We start from the raw sequence: 20,000 nt of genomic DNA, 5'->3' as shown, positions 1-20,000 counted from the left end.
TTTATTCAGTAAAAGGAGTCTCCCATGTCTCTCCAGCTCATTATTAAACAGAAAATACATTTTCAGTGCTCTCTCCTGATTGGCTTAAAAGTTGTCACATACCTGAAAATGTATTTATATTATGTCTACTAAAGAGCTGGAGAGACCCCTGTGACCGAACAAACGCTCTGTAGCAATGATTACTATCAGAATATAGTACTTAAACCATTTAAAAAAAAAAATATATATATATATATATATATATATATATATATCACTTACCCTACCTTTAACTCTTTACCTTTTTATCTTATCAGGAAAGTACGGCCTCCCAGCCCCATGGTACTTCCCATTCACGTCTTCCTTCTGGGCTGACCTGTGCTGTTCGAGGGGGCCAAGTTCAGCCGCCAGAGGCATGCTCTTCACCAACATCATGCAGAAGAACCAGGCCGCGTTCGACGATGACAAGGGGAAAGGTACACAGGAACTGCTGACTATACTGATTTATACCTGGTTGCGTGCCGGCAGTGGTGGAAAGTAACTAAGTACATTTACTCTTAATTTTAATGTGACTTGTGCTTGTAACAGAGTATTTCTACATTGCAGTATTGATACTTTTCTTAGGTAAATAAATGTAGTACTTTTCCCACCACCGCGTGCCAACGTCTCGCAATGCGCAACCATGTGTAAAGCAGGCTTTAGGGCCCGTTCACGACAAGCAAGATAACGATCACAATAACTATAAATGTGTCACTATAAAAATCACTACACTTGGCTTACACGCTTACACACATACATACACACACACACACACACACACACACACACACACGCACACGCACACGCACACGCACACGCACACGCACACGCACACACATAGACACTGGCACAGCGACAACGGCAGAACATACAGACGCTGCAACCTTTAAAAAGGACTTTTATTTAGGGCCCGTGTCCACACGGGCGCTTTGGATGTTATTAGCACACATGGCTTAGCTGAAACAGCATAAACATCAACTTCTCATGGTTGTGGGTGGCAACGATTCCACGTCAGGTCGTAAATGACCGGGTTGTCACACACACACACACACACACACACACACACACACACACCACACGCCATTGACGCCAACACGATTAAATCACTGTCCAAAACGTATACTATGCGTATGAGCGCATAACCCAAAAGTCTGCATATAGTTTGGCTGCTTCACATTGCCGGGTATGGACTAGTTAATAATAATAAATCTGATTACCCATAATTATATCCCGTCTTTCGGCACCACGGAGGCGGGCATCTTCTCTCTCTCTCCCCCTTTCTCCCTCCGTGGGCTCTGACAGCAGTGCAGTGTTTGATGCACTTTTTACATGACTTTATCCTTCCTCAGCGCGGACGCTAACTTAATTATCTTCATAGTTATAGTTATCGTGCTCAGCGTGAATGGAGCTTAAGGATGGAGGTGTGCGGTCTATCTTCCCTCTGTAGCGTGTGTATGTGCGTGCTTGTATGTGCGTGTGTGTGCGTGTGCGTGCGTGTATGTGCGTGCGTGTGTGTGTGTGCGTGTGCGTGCGTGTATGTGCGTGCGTGTGCGTGCGTGCGTGCGTGTGCGTGCGTGTGTGTGCGTGCGTGTACGTGCGTGCATGTGCGTGAGTGTACTGTATGTGCGTGCGTGCGTGTGCGTGCGTGTATGTGCGTGTATGTGCGTGCGTGCGTTTGTGTTTGAAGCATAAGAATATGAGTTCCTCCCCTCTCACACTCTGTATGCCTGTCAGCTTTTCTGGCTCCAGTCAGTGTTTCTAGCTCTCTTACCCTTTTCCCTCTGTTGCTTTGCTCTCTCTCTCTCTCTCTCTCTCTCTCTCTCTCTCTCTCTCTCTCTCTCTCTCTCTCTCTCTCTCTCTCTCTCTCTCTGTCTCTCTCTCTCTCTCTCTGTGTGTGTGTATGTCTCTCTATCTGAACGTCTAACTCTGTTTGATTGCGTCTCTGCCTCTCTGTTTTTTGTTGTTTTCGGTTTCTGCTGCGTCTCTGTCTCTCTCTCTTTCTGTCTCTCTCTCACTCTTTCATCTTTCTCTGTTCATATCTCAACCCCCCCCTCTCTCTCTCGCTCTCTCTCTCTCTCTCTCTCTCTCTCTCTCTCTCTCTCTCTCTCTGTGTCTCTCTCTCAGGCAAGAACACCTTCTCCTCCCACCAGGAGGAGGAGGAGACCTCGGGGCTCCCAGTGGGCGTGGCCCTCCATGGCCTGACCAAGTTCTATGGCGACCGGCCGGCCATCCAGAACCTCAACGTGTCCTTCTACGAGGGCCAGGTCACCTCCCTGCTGGGCCACAACGGAGCCGGCAAGACCACCACCATGTATGGAAACACACACACGCCCCCTCAACACCCCCATTACTGTCTTTTAAAGTGAAATATGACTGAACAGTGGTGATTTTATATCACCCAGATTGGCTAATAGATGATTCATAGATTTTTCTTATATTTGTTTAAGTTCACTTTATTTTTCGATGGATTAATTAATTAATTTATCCATTTAGTTAGATAGTTATTATTAATTATCTTATCGTTGCTGTCGGGCAGAAACCTCTTATCTCCATATTTTAACGCTTTTATGTTTTTTCCCCCCCGCAAATTAATGCCTTACTCCCTCATACTACAGTGTCAAACAAAAGTAGCAAAAATAGGCGATCCGTTTTGAGCTTGTACTGCTACAGTAGATCTGATATTTTTGCTAGTTCTCAAAAGTAACAGTTTTAGACATATACGGTTTCCACCCGACAGCAGTGATATAATAATACAAATTATAATAACATCTCAAATTAAAAAGCACTTTTCTAAGTACCCAAAGACGCTTTACATGTGGGGGAGGAGAAAACGACGAAAGAAAATCAACTTTTAGAAAAAACACTAAGGCTAAGGAATAAAATCAATAAAAACAGTGGAATGGTGAGACAGGGGGTGTGCAGCTAGCTGGGGAAAGCCATATTGAAGTTGCTACAGGCATACAAGTGACATTACTGTAACTAGATGGTGTTGCTTTTTCCCCTCATGGCAAAATGTTGCCCCCCAACCTGCTGGCAGAGGCTAAAGTCTCCTATGCTGCAGACTTTTACTGCTTTGATATTTTCTATACACCGTGTATTTTGTAACTGTATATGTGCTCTGCATTTTAATTAGGTGAATAAGCTGCTTGTCGATAAGATATTAACCAAATCTGACACAGCAAATGTATACAGCGAGACTTATTGATCTGACGGGTCTTTATCAAATGAACCAGTTGAACTAATCATTTGCCACATGACATCTGTAATACCGCTTGAGGAGCTCGTCGATATGTAACTGTACCTACGCCCACATTACCTCCATGCTCTGTAATGGTGCAAAACAAAAAGTAATACGAATTTGATATTAACCCATTAAGACCACGTCACTTTTTGATTTGGACTAAAAAGCATTATTTTACAAAAATATCAGATCTACAAGCTCGTAGCGTGGCACAGAGTGCCGTGCTACGAGCTTGTAGATCTGCTATTTTTGAAAAATCGTGAAAATGTGTGCAAATCTTTTAATATATATTGTTTTAAAGCAAAGAAAATTACTCAAATCTTTGCTTCTGGGGGTCCCTGGAACACATTTTTTTGAGATGTGAGATGTGGCCAAATACATATCATTTTGGATGTCCTTGACATGAAAACGTTTGAGCAGCACTGATATAGAAACATACGTTTTTCAGAATACTGTTGGAATTTAGAAGACATTTGTAGAATCGGCTTCAGGTCTTAATGGGTTAACTGATAACCACTAAATCTGTAAAAACCCATTCTGTAAAAAAAATCCTGCCCTTTTCAGTCCACTTCCTTCCGGGTGCTTCTGTGTTTATTCCTACTAACTTCTACAACATTACATGTTGACAGATTTCAGCTGTTAGCAGAATCTGTCTTAAGAGCTTACTATGGGTTACATTTAATGGCCCGTTAACCACTTTCAACCTGGTGTCTATATTTTGGCCATAGGTAAAAATAAAATAAAAAAAAGATTAAATTTTAAATTTCATTTTTTTCTGAAAATAGCAAAAAAAATGCAGATCTACAAGCTTACAATGAGTCCTGTTGTGAGCTTGTAGATCGGTTATTTTCACTACAGTATATAGGGCTTAAAGGAGTAGTCACAAATCATTTTACTTATTTTCTATCAATTACACACCCCATGACGCCTTGAATTCATGGAGACTTTTTAGTTTTTGTTCCATTCCTGAGCCAATAATTTGATTACCGTCTCCTACCGGCTAATGTATCCGGTAGGAGACACTACAGACTCTTTGTGTCTCCTACCGGAAATACACACGTCAGCAAATTATTGGCTTAGGAATGCGACAAAAACTAAGAAATCTCCATGAATTCAAGGCTTCATGGGGTGTGTAATTGATAGAAAATAAGTATTTTTTTGGGTTAACTATTCCTTTAAGTGGTTCATCTGCAGTCCAATCACAGTGATTTTGGCATTTTGGAGTTGTTAACCCAGTACAATCAGTAATAATTATAATAATAATAATGCTTCTTGCTCTCAGGTCCCTCCTGACGGGCCTGTTCGCTCCGTCCTCGGGGAGCATCGAGGTGTACGGCAGAGACATGCAGGCCAACATCGAAGACGTCCGCAAGGAGCTGGGCGTGTGCATGCAGTACGACGTCCACTTCGACCACATGACCGCCAAGGAGCACCTGATGCTCTACGGCCAGATCAAAGCCCCCTACTGGTCGCGCCGGGAACTGGACGAGCAAGTCTGCAAGTGAGTGTTTGTTCGCTCGAATCAATTAATTTCTCACACAAACGCCCCAAAATCACACACTTGTTTTCACAAGCCTACGCCTTACAGCTTAACCCATTAAGACCTGGAACTGTGTCATTTTTAGATTTGAGCTAAAAATCTTTATTTTACACTTTGGGCTATTCAAAAATAGCAGATCTACAAGCTCATAGCGCGGCACCGAGTGCCGCGCTACGAGCTTGTAGATCTGCTATTTTTGAAAAATCGTGAAAATGTGTGCAAATCTTTGAATATATATATTTTTAAAGCGAACATTTTTTACTCAAATCTTTGCTTCTGGGGGTCCCTGGAACAACATATTTTGATGGGGGTCCCGCGGCCAAATACATATAATTTTGGGGGTCCTTGACATGAAAAAGATTGAGCACCACTGATATAGAAACATACGTTTTTGAGAATACTGTTGAGATTTAGGAGACATGTAGAATCGGCTTCAGGTCTCAATGGGTTAATAAGCCTGGATTTGGTTTGGCATTAGGCTATGCACAATGTTGGCTTTGGCATTTGGCATGCTTTGTTATGGTGACACATGGTGCAACCTGTTTTCTTTGAGACATTACAAGATGTTCTTATGAAACCTTTTGTCAGTTAGTCTGGATTGGCAACTATGGCAAAAATGAGTCTTGCATTGTAATTACTTCTGTGGAGTAGGCAGTGGAGTAATGAGGTACATTTACTTGAGTACTGTACTGAAGTACATATTTTGAGTATCTATACTTTACTTGAGTATTGGTATTTTTGGATACTTATGACCTTCACTCCACTACATTTACAAGAAAAATATTGAACTTTTGTACATTTCTGGGAAGGGAGAAGAATCGTATCAGTAAATGAATTAACCAATGTCGCCAAGCAGCGATATTTATGCACCCCTCCTGTTCCCAATAATCGCTAAGAAAATAATCTATAGTTGCGTTCCTGCTTAACATGTGATACTGTACGCCCCTCCCCCTCCCAGAATCCTCCAGGAGACTGGCATGTACGCCCACAGACACAAGCGGGTGGGCACGTTGTCAGGCGGCATGAAGAGGAAGCTGTCCATCTCCATCGCCTTCATCGGGGGCTCTCGTCTGGTGGTGCTGGACGAGCCCACCACTGGGGTGGACCCCTGCTCCAGGCGCAGCATCTGGGATATAGTTATACAGCACAAGAAAGGTGAGTTACGTGCTGTACATGCACACACAAACGGACACTCTTTTGTGCACACACGCAGGCAGGCAGGCACACACACACACACACACACACACACACACACACACACACACACACACACACACACACACACACACACACACACACACACATGCACATGCAAGCACGAGAGCGCGCACACACGCACACACACAAATATTCCCACACATACATAGATATACACAGAGATACGGGCACACAGACGGACACACAGACGGACAAACAGACACACACACACACACACACACACACACACACACACACACACACACACACACACACACGCACACATGCACACACATGCACATGCAAGCACGAGAGCGCGCACACACGCACACACACAAATATTCCCACACATACATAGATATACACAGAGATACGGACACACAGACGGACACACAGACGGACACACAGACGGACAAACAGACGGACACAGACACACACACACACACACACACACACACACACACACACACACACACACACACACACACACACACACACACACACACACACACACACACACACACACACACACACACACACACACACACACACACACCCCCACACACACACACACACACACACACACACACACACACACACACACACAGCCTAGTGTGTGTGTGTGTCCCTCCTCCGTCCCGTTGTTCTGATAAACCCTTAAATAGGATAAGCTTCATATGATGCTCTAATGGAACAGCACTGTTTTCCTGAGAGGAGAGTCAGTGTTAGGAAGCACTGTGACCCCAGGGACAATCCTGCAGAGCTTTACTCCTTATCGGGGGCTCTGGCTTTCACTTCAACATATAATTAAGCAGAAATAGATTTTCTCCCCCCCCCCACCTACCTCCGTTCCTCAGGTACTGACAGGCTAGCTATGAAAAAGAAAAGGTGGATAACTCCCACGACAACTGTAGTGTCAGGCAGACTGCTAAGTATCAGGAGTATGTCTGTGCATGGATGGCGCTGAAAAGTCTGCTGTTTAATTGGCCGTGTCTTACGTGTTACTGAGAGTTTGGTGCTGGGGGAATAGAGATGCAAAATTTACTTTTTGCGTGTGCGTTGGTGTGTACGTGTGTGTGTGTGTGTGTGTGTGTGTGTGTGTGTGTGTGTGTGTGTGTGTGTGTGTGTGTGTGTGTGTGTGTGTGTGTGTGTGTGTGTGTGTGTGTGTGTGTGTGTGTGTGTGTGTGTGTGTGTGTGTGTGCATGAATCTATGTGTCTGTGTGTTTGCTGTATCTGTGCATGGCACCCACTCTGTGTGTGTGCGTGCGTGCGTGCGTGCGTGCGTGCGTGCGTGCGTGCGTGCGTGCGTGCGTGAATCTATGTGTGTGTTTCCTGTATCTGTGCATGGCACCCACTCTGTGTGTGTGTGTGTGTGGGGGTGTGTGTGTGTGTGTGTGTGTGACTTTTCACACACACACACACACACACACACACACACACACACACACACACACACACACACACACACACACACACACACGTTCATGTTCACATTGTGTGGGTGAGTGCATCTCCATCAGCTGGAGTTCTGCCAAGCCCATAAATCAGTGGTAAAAAATGACTACTATTGGACAGGGTGACAGCAGGTAAAAGTTGCTACATCATTATTTATTTGACAAAAACTGTTCCGTCGCTGTTTAAACAGAAAATCCACCTCAAGCGGGCATAAAACCAGTTTTTTTTTTCATACTGAAGTGATACTCTGATTTCCATTTTCCAATTTCCATTCAGCTGTTTCCCAAACACGATGCATCGTAGCTTTTGAACACACTTTACTTTATATTAATAATTGTACACACACACACACACACACACACACACACACACACACACACACATATACACACAGTGTAAACACATCACATTTAGATGTAGGACCCATCCGCACAGCATCTAATAAAGACACCTACAATGTTCAATTGTTATTGCATTGCACTTTTTTTGCATTTTTTGTTATGTTATTTTATTGCTATTTGTTTTGCTATTTTCTCATGGTGCTGCAATGTCGAGGAGTAATTTGACTCTCTGCGTACTTGTGAGTGGGAAGGGAGGCCGCCTGGGAAACAGAAGGCCCTCGGTTCGAGTCCCAGTCCCTTAACTGCTCCCCGAGCGCCGCACTAATAGTGCTCACTGCTCCTAATAAATTTTACATGCCGACAAAAACATTAAAAAAGGAGTGGGGAACCAAATGAGTTATTATTTATTCATTGCAATGGGTTGTAGCTAGGGCTGTCACGATTGACGACTGACGGAGTTGACGATTAATTGTCTCCCAAATAATTGCGATTAACGATTTATTTGCGTGTTTGGAATTGAACTTTGGAACATATGAAGCCTTTTAGCCTTCGTAATCAAACATTTCACATGGCAGATATGACAAATAACTGAAACGTACAAAGAAATTATTGACATATTTAATCATTTGTAAAAATGTAAAAAAAAAAAAGTATGTTTTTACATACACAAATGTAAAAACGTTTCACACATTTTCAAATATAAAAAAAGCAGAAATAGCAGATCTACAAGCTTACAACGCGTGACGCGTTGTAAGCTTGTAGATCTGCTATTTCTGCTTTGTGACACGTTGTAAGCTTGTAGATCTGCTATTTCTGCTTCGTGACACGTTGTAAGCTTGTAGATCCGCTATTTCAGCTTTTTTAATATTTGAAAACGTGTGAAACGTTTTCAACATGGAAACGATTATGACGATCATGCCAAAACAATTGCGATTATCTCAAACAATTGCGTTTTGACGATTATGTTATAATTGCTACGGGCCTAGTTGTAAGCAATAAAGAATGTTGAACCTCGATTCTGTAGAAATGTTGACTGACGTCCCCCCCCCCCCCCCCCCAGAGCGCACCATCATCATGTCCACCCACCACCTGGACGAGGCCGAGGTGCTGAGCGACCGCATCGCCTTCCTGGAGAGGGGAGGTCTCAAGGTCTGCGGGACCCCCCTGCACCTCAAAGACAAGCTGGGCCAGGGCTACAACCTCACCCTCACCAAGAAGGTAAAGGCAGGGGTCCTTCGAGGGGGGTTCCACTTCCAGGGTGCCCCCCCAGCTAAAAACATTGATAGTTAGGAACCAAATAGACCCTTACAGGTCTGTAACTCTGAGAGGGGTGGGGGGGGGTAGAATTTTTGTCCCTGCTTCTGGTCAGACTGAATTAAAGACATGCATTTCCTTTTTGGGAAGTACTGTTTGTTATGTTTGGTAATATCATATTTTAAACCCATTAAGACCTGAAGCCGATTCTACAAAATGTCTTCTAAATCCCAACAGTTTTCTGAAAAAATATGTATGTTTCTATATCAGTGGGGCTCAAACTTTTTCATCTCAGGGACCCCCAAAATGATATGTATTTGGCCGCGGACCCCCCCAGAAGCAAAGATTTGAGTTAAAAATGTTTGCTTTAAAACAATATATATATTAAAAGATTTGCACACATTTTCACGATTTTTCAAAAATAGCAGATCTACAAGCTCGTAGCGTGGCACTCGGTACCGCGCTATGAGCTTGTAGATCTGCTATTTTTGAATAGCCAAAGTGTAAAATAATGCTGTTTAGCTCACATTAAAAAGTGACACAGATGCGTTCCAGAACTTCCAGGTCTTAATGGGTTAACAATTTTCTTTCAAAACGTATGTTAACCACTTTAACCCTCAACCCTCGATCCTTGAAGAACGCCTTTTGTCAGCTCGAAACGTCGGTTTCTGAATAATATGATAAATTAATCTTTTGCACCGTACAGCTTCGAACCGTACACGACCCCTTCTTTAATTGTCATGCTTTTGCGCCATGGTCAGCACCTCTGCACCAATTTGTGTAGAGCCCTTCCAGCTTGTTTGTTAACAACTTTAACCCATGGCATCCCTATTTTGGGCAAAATGGTCAAAATGTGTCTTAGTTCGCTATTTTCGTACATACATACTTACTTACTTTAACCCATTAAAGGGAAAGACCACTCATTTTCAACATTGAACTATGTCTTTAATACACCTTAGAGCTGTTGTGTGGAAATAAGAAAAAAGTCCCCTCCCCCCTCTATGTTGCCTAGAACTGGATAATTGATTGAGGTCATGTGATCAGTGACATACGCAGGGTGTACTTTTGGCTGAGGGGACGGAGCCAAAAGTACACCCTGCGTATGTTACTGATCACATGACCTCAATCAATTATCCTTTTCTAGGCAACACAGCAGGGGGGGGAACTGCTGTGTTGCCTACAGCTCTAAGGTGTATTAAAGACATCAATTTTCAATGTTGAAAATGAGTGTTATTCCCCTTTAAGACCTGATGCCGATTCTTACTAATGTCTTCTACATCCTAACAGTTTTCTGAAAAAAGTATGTTTCTATATCAGTGGTTCTCAAACTCTTTCATGTCAACGACCCCCAAAATGATATGTATTTGGCCACGGACCCCCATCTCAAAATATATTGTTCCAGGGACCCCCAGAAGCAAAGATTTGAGTTAAAAATGTTATAAATATATTAATTTGCACAAATGTTCTCGATTTTTCAAAAATAGCAGAACTAGTGCCGCGCTATGAGCTTGTATATCTGCTATTTTTGAATAGCCAAAGTGTAAAATAATGCTTTTTTAGCTCAAATCAAAAAAGTACACAGATGCGTTCCAGGTCTTAATGGGTTAATGTCAAAGTATAGGGCTAAAGTAAGAAAATGTCCCCCCCCCCCTCAATTGTATTTATGTTTTTTTTTAATGCCACCAGAAGAACACGTCCTGGGGAACTGGCCCCGGTCAAAGTCTTCCTGCTCCACAAACAGATGGATGCAAAAGTACAGAAACAATTATGCAGATGCATCGCCTTCCCTTTATGTCGGGAAAGATTGCCTCGTCAAAGTTGCTCTTATCACTGACAAGTCTACCTGAACCTCAAACAAATGATCGGCTTCTTCTTTCTTCCTTTTCATTTCGAAGTTTCATGGTGTTATTCATTGTTATTCAAGTTATTCATGAAAGAAAGTAATATAAAAGTAAAACAAAACAAAAAACCTGATGCAAAACAAATCGATAAAACTTCAACCTCCTCCACCCTTCTCGGCTCCTCAGTGGTCGAAGAACACCCGCAATATTGAAATACTTAAAGTTCCAAAGTAAAAGTACTCAAATTGTTTCGTTAGCTTGTGGATCGGCTATTTTCGAATAGTCGAAGTATGAAATAGAGCTTAAGTGGTTAATGTTTGTTTTGTAATAATAACAATTAGAATCTGCAAAGTATTTAGTAATTAGTTTTTAAAATAATTGTAGTGGAGTAAAAAGTCCAATATTTGCCCCAAGAGATGTAAAGGAGTACAAGAATTAAGTAAAGGCAAAATACCTCAAAATTGTACTTAAAGTGGCACTATGTAAATTATGTTTTAATGAATAAAATGTAATTTTGTCCAATCTGTATGGTATTAGTTAATACAATATAACTTATACAATTGGGGTGGTTGTATTTTGTCTCCCTGCTCTTCTATTGAGACATTTAGATCGTGTCAAAGGTCATGTCTCACCTAGACACAGGATCTGACAAGAATTTTGACCTGATGGTCAACATTCAATTTATCCCCTGAGCAAGCAGGCTGTCTCTATTAGCTCAATGGTTAAAAAAATTATCAGCACTTGCGCAGGAAACCGGGTTCAAATCCGGGGTAGAAGAGGAAAGTTACATATAGTGCCGCATTTAAGCACAGTACTTGAGAGTAAATGTACTTTAAAAAGTGAACTTTCCACCTCTGCCTCAGCTCCAGAGCCCCGACTCGGAGGCCAAGTTCGACAGCTCTGAGCTGAAGGAGTTCATCCAGGCCCACGTGCCCGAGGCGCGGCTGAAGGAGGCCCAAGTGGGCGACCTGGTGTACTCGCTGCCGCCCTTCACCTCCTCCAACGCCTCCTCGTACCGCTCTCTGCTGACCGCCCTGGACGCCAACCTGGACGCACTGCAGCTGGGCTGCTACGGCATCTCTGACACGACCTTGGAGGAGGTAATGTGCACATTGTTTTTTTTTCAAATTTTACTATACTTGTGGGGACATTTGCCCATCACATTTATAGTAATACAAATACACACACACACACACGCACGCGCACACACGCACACGCACGCATGCACGCACACAGTACACGTATATAGGCCCTACAGGCAAATTCGGATTCAGAATCACTTTATTGCATATAAACTTTCTTTGGCATCTGGTGCTGCGACCTCGCGGGTCGAGCGTACTTAATGTGTCGAGGTAGATGCATGCTGGGAGAAAAAGCCAACTTTTGTTCTGAAAAGACTTAATGGCCTACTTACTTACTTGCTTACTTACTTTTTTGATACATATAATGCCCAGAGTTTTTTTTATGCCTCGTTGTTGACCATAGGAGAGTTTCAGAATGTAATAGTCTGTAGATTCAAAACATACATCATTCCTTACAGCTAGGGGTGTGCCGATATATCGTCCCGCGATATATCGCGATACGTTTTCGTGACGATATGTATCGTTTTGTTAAAAATGTTTGCTCAAAAAGACATTGCATAATATTATGCTGTCATGCAGCCACAGTGCAGTACAATCATTATAAATAAACAGAAAAGCAATGTATTGTCATATTTTCACATTCAGATATTCCCTATTTTGGGCATGTCATACAGCAGGCAAATATTTCCAAAAATTGGAGCCATACTTACAAAATCTCAGCCGATCTGCAAACTCACAAAGCATCACATTGCGATGCATTGTGAGCTTGCAGATCAGCTATTTTTGCTATTCAGTGTATGACAAATTTTGTATGCTGTTGTTGTATGTTAGTTATAGTTTATTTTGGTCCGTTGAACAAAAAAGGAATAAGTACATACAAGTAAGTCTTCTAAGTTACAATGGTCATTATGTAGGGCTTACTGGAACGCATCTGTGTCACTTTAGATTTCTTTGGCTATTCAAAAATAGCAGATATACAAGCTCATAGCACGGCACCAGGTGCCGCGCTATGAGCTTGTAGATCTGCTATTTTTGAAAAATCTTGAACATTTTTTTTTTTAACTGTTAGGATTTAGATTTTTTTAAAGAATCGCCTCAGGTCTTAATGGGTTAAGTGGTTAAAGTCATTCCATCCATGTTTGGTGATATGACTGTGTCATTGTCACTGTAGGTGTTCCTCCAGCTGACTCAAGAACATCCCGAGACTGAAGAAGACGAGGACAGACTTCAGTCTATATCAGAGTCCATCCCTGATTATGGATCCACAGAGAGTCTGCCTGAGGACCTCGTTGGTGACCGCTTCAATGACAAGACCAGTGCGTACTGTGTACCCCCCCCCCCCCCCCCTTATGTCACTAAGAACACTCAGTCCGAGTTCATTTTTGTATTGATTGATAGATTGATTGATTGATTGATTGACTGACACACCTGTCCAAAAGAATAACACAGTAAAAGAGCTGGGTTTTGGAGGAGGGAGGGGGGAGTATGAGCAGAGATATACAGAAAAGTAAAGTCAATATTTCATGCCGTTTCCAATGTACAATAGTTAAGTTAAGTTAATTATCTCAACACAACAAGGGTATTTTAACCAGCGACTGTACCAATGAATGGTTACAATTAGCATTAGTAGCAACACCACAATATAAAAATACTCTGTTACAAGTAAAAGGCCTGTGTTCAAAATGTTATTTGTGTTAAACTACAAAAGTATTGGCATCAAAATATACTTAAAGTACCAAAAGTAAAAGTACTAAAATATTTGAAAATAGCAGATCTACAAGCTCTCAGTTGTGAGCTTGTAGATTGGCCATTTTCAAATAGCCTAGGTATAAAATAGGGCTAAAGTGGTTATTGTATGTTTTATAATATATTAAATTACGTATATCTGCAAAGTAACTAGTAACTAGACGCGTCGCAATTCAGGGCAATTGCAGAGTGTGGTTGCACCGACGCTAGTCGCGGGTCGCTGCCGCCGGGACTCGAGGAATACGCTGGGAGGAATACCGTCGGAGGCTGTGCCAATTACATTGTCACGTAACTCCTGAGATCACTTGCGTTTCATTTTGAGAGGATTGATCCCTCCAAAATAAGGTTTTTGCATCAAACGGTTACGTTTTGGGCATTTGTGGCGCCCTCTATGGGTCAAAGTGGAAATTATTTTGGGGATTCGTTGAGTAAACCACCCTCGACATGTGATTCAAATTTGGGATTGACCGGACGTTTCGTTCGTGATTTGTGGGCTTTTTTGTAAAACGGGCCCCTCCCGCTAACTTTGGAAGCCATTTACGGACGAACGGTAAGGACTATCAAAATGCCGTTTGGATATGTTTATCGCATGGGCCCAGAGATCATTTGTACCGATTTTTGTTAAATTTGGACAAAATATATGGGAGGAGGAGCTAAAAGTGTGTTTTGAAGAAAATTCTAAATGGCGGAAAATCTATCCTGACGCAAATGGGCGTGGCCTATATGGGGAGATGCGTCATGACCCAAGGAATCTAGGGAAAATCTAAAATCTATCAAAATTTTGATTTTACGACCTACGGTTCAAGAGTTATAGGCCAAAACGTAAAGGGGGCTGTTATAGCGCCACCATGTGGCCGATTAGTGTAATTATTATATCAATAATTTCGGACTAAATTAGGAACCTCCCCTCCAAATCTGGTAACTCTAGCTCTTACGGTTTCTGAGAAAAAAATACTTGAATTTGAGTTTTTGCACTTTTCCATTAAAGTGGATGGGGAAATTTAATGCACTAATAAATCAATATCAATAAAACTATGCAACCAATCTCTTAGCCTTATACAAGCGCACGATTCCCGGTGAGGCCGGTCATTTTGACATATGGCACTAAATTGGGAAAAATAAACTGTGGGAGGAGAGACGATCTAAACTATTGTTTATCTAGCATAATAATAAAGCCGGAGGATTACTATAGTCTGGTTGCCCTGTTAGGGCAACCACACTAACTAAAGTTTTCAAATAATTGTAGTGAAGTAAAAGTACAATATTTGCCGCTGAGTTGTAGTGGAGTAGAAGTAGAAGTATTGCAAATTGGAAATACTCCAGTAAAGTAAAAAATGCCTTAAGTACAGTACTTGAGTAGATTTACTTAGTTTACACCATTGGAAATGTGTGTGGGGAGGAATTAATTGGCATAACAACTAAATTGGCGAGAAAAAGGTGTAAAAAAGCAACAACAAAAAAGCCAGCTCCTTATGGATGCTTGAAGTTAACAATGTTTTTTGTTCCTCCCTCCTTCGTTTTCCTCTTCCTTTGGTCACTCCTCCAGGCCTAACCGGCTCGTCCACGGTGAAAGGCCTGGCGCTGGTCTGGCAGCAGGTGAGCGCCATGCTGGTGAAGAGGTTCCACCACTCGCGCCGCGACTGGAAGGGCCTGATCTCCCAGATCGTGCTGCCCGTCATCTTCGTGGTGTTCGCCATGGGCCTGGGCTCCATCAAGAGCGACCTGCAGCACTACCCGGAGCTGGAGCTAAGCCCCGCCCTCTACAACATCGGACCCAGCTACTCCTTCTTCAGGTCAGAGGTCATTTCGGTAGCGATGCAACTAACAGTTATCCTCGAAATCTGTTGATTACTTTTGTTAACTATTTGATTCATCTTTGTGATTAATTTAGACTGTAAAATTATGGTATAAAATAAGGTCATGAAGTACAAAATTATAGTAAGTAGTAATCACCCGAAACATACATCTTGAAATTGCTTAAGCACTTCCAAAGATTTTCAAAAGCTGTAAAAAAATGCTAAAATAGCAGATCTACAAGCTACAAGATCTACAACACGTTGGTGCATTGTGAGCTTGTAGATCGGCTATTTTTGCCATTCATCATACAATGAAGTATATAGGACTTATTTGTTCACCCAGCAGTCAAAAACACTGACAACATTTCATTGTAGAATAAGGAACATAGAACAGTTACCACCACTCACATGTTGGTGAATAGCAAATATTCAGTATTGGAAATGCATACAGTATATATTGCCAGGCCTTCAGGAGCAGAACTACAGCAGCGGTGGAAGAAGAGCTCAGATTCCTTACTTAAAGATGGAGTGCCATGATATTTTTCAACCCTAAAACCTGATCATAAGGTATTATTATTATGTAAGGATTTTTTTCAACAAAAAAAAAGTGTACAGTAAGTGTTAAAATGTTGTTTTTATGTAGACACACCCACCAGTGCATTAAGTATACCTGGTTCTCACCTTAGCACCTCCTCCACCACCTTAGCACCACCCACCTGTCCTAGTCCCTCCTCCTCCTCATGCCCACACCTGTTGTGTTATGATAATGAGGGGGAGGGTGTGGGCTTTGTGATGTCACTAAAGCGCTGTTTCTCTATTGGCACGTTTGACCCTCAAGGTTTCAGCCTCCAGGAAGAAACTCCAAATAGTCAGAGAAGACATAAAACACCATAAAAACACCACCGGGGGGCTTAATGAAGTTATATCAACCTCATAGACACATGAAAAACAGAAAAAGTGCAAAAACATGGCACCACCTCTTTAAAGGGTAAGACCACTTTGGTAGAGGTTTGGGTTGTGTAGTTACTTTGCCATGATGTAACTCCAAAGGTGGGCAAGAAATCAAAAATAATTGCTCCATTGATTAGAAATTGATAATTCAAAATATGTTCCTCATTGACTTACATTGTACGGTAAAACAGCTCTCAAAGTCACTCTTTTAGCACATAAATGAACCCAAACAAAGCTGATTCAGACAATATATAACATCACCAAACCCAGTACTGTTTGTTTTTTTAATAAAAATGTCAACTTCCTGTTGATTTTACTCTTTGAAGATCTGGATCCGGATCCGCGGATCCAGTCCGGGTTTTCTACTTATTAAAAATGGCAAAATCAACAGGAAGTTGAGATTTTTATTTAAAAAAAAAACAGTACTGGGTTTGGTGATGTACTATATTGTCTGAATCAACTTTGTTTGCGTTCGTTTTTGTGCTAAAAGAGTGACTTTGAGAGCTGTTTTACCGTACAATGTAAGTCAATGAGGAGCATATTTTGAATTATCAATTTCTAATCAATGGAGCAATTATTTTTGATTTCTTGCCCACCTTTGGAGTTACATCATGGCAAGGTAACTACACAACCCAAACCTCTACCAAAGTGGTCTTACCCTTTAAGTAAAAGTAGCAATACCACAATGTAGAAATACTGTTACTATGCTGTTTTTGAATAGCTTATAGTATAGAAAAGGGGTTTTGTACTCAAAATAAAGTAAAAATAACTTGTAACTAAAGTTTTCAAATAATTGTAGTGGAGTAAAAAGTGAAATATTTGCCTCCGAGATGTAGTGGAGTAAAAGTATCAAAAATCGGAGATGCTCAAGTAATATCCCGAAATTGTAGTTAAGTACTTTAGTTACTTTCCACCATTGAGCAACAGTCACTGTTTTAGGGACGCTGCCTCCTTCTGCAAGTAACGTTGGTACCGATGGTGAACTGATGAAGATAAAAAAAAGAGAGAGAGGGGGCGGGGGAGGGGGGGGGGGGGTACGGGGGGCAGAGAGGGGGCAAACGAAAGACATGTTCATGAGGATGACGGCTGAGATGCCAGATCAAAGCCAGAGACAGACCCCGCCGTGTGATTTCTCAATTCTCCAGAAAGAAATGTTTGAACAGAAATGTGGCGAGGGAGAAAAATGCTAATTACCATATCAGCCACAATATCAAAGCGGATTTTTCCCCGCCCTTCAATGTCCTCCTACCTCTGCGTGCGGTTTCCAATTTTAATGTATATATTTTTTATGTGCTATCTCTCTATTTCTTTCCACTTGAGATGATGAGGGTTGAGGGTGCTTTAGTATTCTGTATTCTGGTATTACACTTTAACCCATTAAAGACCTGAGGGCGATTCTTAGCTAATGTCTTCCAAATCCCAACAGTTTTCTGAAAAAACGTATGTTTCTATATCAGTGGTGCTCAAACTTTTTCATGTCAAGGACCCCCAAAATGACATGTATTTGGCCGTGGACCCCCATCTCAAAATATTTTGTTCCAGGGACCCCCAGAAGCACATATTCAAGTTAAAAATGTTTGCTTTAAAACCATATATATTCAAAGATTTGCGCACATTTTCACGATTTTTCAAAAATAGCAGATCTACAAGCTCGTAGCGCGGCACTCAGTGCCGTGTTATGAGCTTGTAGATCTGCTATTTTTGAATAGCCAAAGTGTAAAATAATGCTTTTTAGCTCAAATCAAAAAATTACACAGATGCGTTCCAGGTCTTAATGGCTTAATGATACAGGTCTCTGCACCTTGAAGGATTATTCTGTCCGACTTGTTAGGCGTAAAGTGAGTATTTAAAGGTCCTTGTGTGTTGAAAAATAATACAATAAATCTACTTGTGTAAAACGGAAGGTAACATAGTCTGAGTCTCATCAATCTGAATAGCTGAGCCTGGCCGAGGTTCAGAATCGGTCAGAATCAGTGATTACAGTATGTGCTAATTGACTTGAACTTATCTCAGATCAGTGGTCCTACCACACGATAACCTTGATGAATGTCCCTCCTAAATGCTAATCTCCCAAACTAAGCTAATTGTTTTTCGTTTTTAATTAGAATCAAAACAAAGACCTTTTTCTTGTTTTTTATTCTCAGTATAATTAACATCCAGCTACTTTCACACAACACTGTGCTAAATACCACTAAAAGTGGTCCTTTGACTCGTAATCATAGTGGAACCGCTTTGGGTACTATATAGCTGCTACATAACAGCTTTGTCAAATGGTGCAATGTATAGGTGCCTAAACTATACTAAGCTGAAAAACCAGTAGGACTCCTCTAAAGAATCATTCAGAGGCTTAACAGGTTCTTCGCACGGCAGTATTGCACCTCACACATGCACCCAAACAATGTATGTATTACGTAGTTAAAATGTAGTGCATCATGGCAGCCGATCCTCACGTTATCAGCCCATAGATTTTCTCCAAATCAGCACAAATCATCCCATACATTTGGGCCAGTTGGGGTGATCATGGTTAAGATGATTTTGATGGTATATTAACACATTTTACAGCAGAAGGATCCTGCTTTGAGAACCACTCTACTGGACTGGATCTCAGGTGTCAATGTGTATATCAGTGTGTCCATGTGCTCAGTGGTGGAGAAAGTACTCAAATGTTTTACTTAAGTGAAAGTATCAATACTGCAATGTAGAAGTACTCTGTTACAAGTAAAAGTCTGGCATTCAAAATTTACTTGAGTGAAAGTACAAAAGTATTGCTATCAAAATGGACTAAAAGTACCAAAAGTAAAAGTACTAAAATGTTTGAAAATAGCCTTTGTATAAAATAGGGCTAAAGTGGTTAATGTATGTTTTATAATGTAATATATTTATATCTGCAAAGTAACTAGTAACTAAAGTTTTCAAATAATTGTGGAGTAAAAGTACAATATTTGCCTCTGAGATGTAGTGGAGTAGAAGTAAAAGTATAGACAATTAGAAATACTCTGGTAAAGTAAAAGTTTTGTACTTGATTACAGTACTTGAGTAAATGTACTTAGTTACTTTACACCACTGCACGTGCATGTGGAAATTTACCACAAATCTGCAATCTGTCAACTTGTCTGTATGTCCTCATCAAAAGCAACTTGGGCTTTTTAGAGGGCAGTTTGGATTATTTCACCCCTGAGTGGCAAACATGACCCACATTTAGAGTTGGTAGTTGGAAGTGCCAGTTCCTTCTTTTAGAAATGTACTTTATCAGGGAACGGTTATGCATGGTGATGGTCATAGAAAGAAATCCAGCAACATGGACTCTGTTCATACCCTCACATTCTGCATTTTAAAACCAGGAGTTCTGCTATAGTTCTGCTCTTCTTTATTTTTTTTTACATTGGGTCCACTTCACAAACTTGTGAACTTGTTCTTTAACTGTGAGGTGTGTGCAGGGCAGGCACACACACACACACACACACACACACACACACACACACACACACACACACACACACACACACACACACACACACACACACACACACACACACAC

At 41.5% G+C, this 20,000-nt stretch overlaps 1 protein-coding gene across 2 annotated transcripts in view; it reads left to right on the top strand.

Annotated features, from left to right (window-relative positions):
* abca12 (ATP-binding cassette, sub-family A (ABC1), member 12) overlaps nucleotides 1–20,000 on the top strand; it is a 163,537-nt gene that overhangs the window by 95,379 nt on the left and 48,158 nt on the right. For both annotated transcript variants that reach the window (XM_080456466.1, XM_080456465.1), the window contains exons 49-56: nucleotides 297–455; nucleotides 2,143–2,329; nucleotides 4,542–4,760; nucleotides 5,758–5,954; nucleotides 8,853–9,010; nucleotides 11,751–11,987; nucleotides 13,141–13,285; nucleotides 15,262–15,508. In XM_080456466.1, the coding sequence (XP_080312592.1) occupies nucleotides 297–455; nucleotides 2,143–2,329; nucleotides 4,542–4,760; nucleotides 5,758–5,954; nucleotides 8,853–9,010; nucleotides 11,751–11,987; nucleotides 13,141–13,285; nucleotides 15,262–15,508 (1,549 nt within the window). The remainder of the gene's footprint in view (nucleotides 1–296; nucleotides 456–2,142; nucleotides 2,330–4,541; nucleotides 4,761–5,757; nucleotides 5,955–8,852; nucleotides 9,011–11,750; nucleotides 11,988–13,140; nucleotides 13,286–15,261; nucleotides 15,509–20,000) is intronic.

This window comes from Gymnoscopelus braueri, assembly GCF_963280865.1.
Source record: "Gymnoscopelus braueri genome assembly, chromosome: 18".
Lineage (NCBI taxonomy): Eukaryota > Metazoa > Chordata > Actinopteri > Myctophiformes > Myctophidae > Gymnoscopelus > Gymnoscopelus braueri.
Note: the sequence above shows the minus strand (reverse complement) of the source record. Positions and strands in the feature narration are given on the sequence as shown.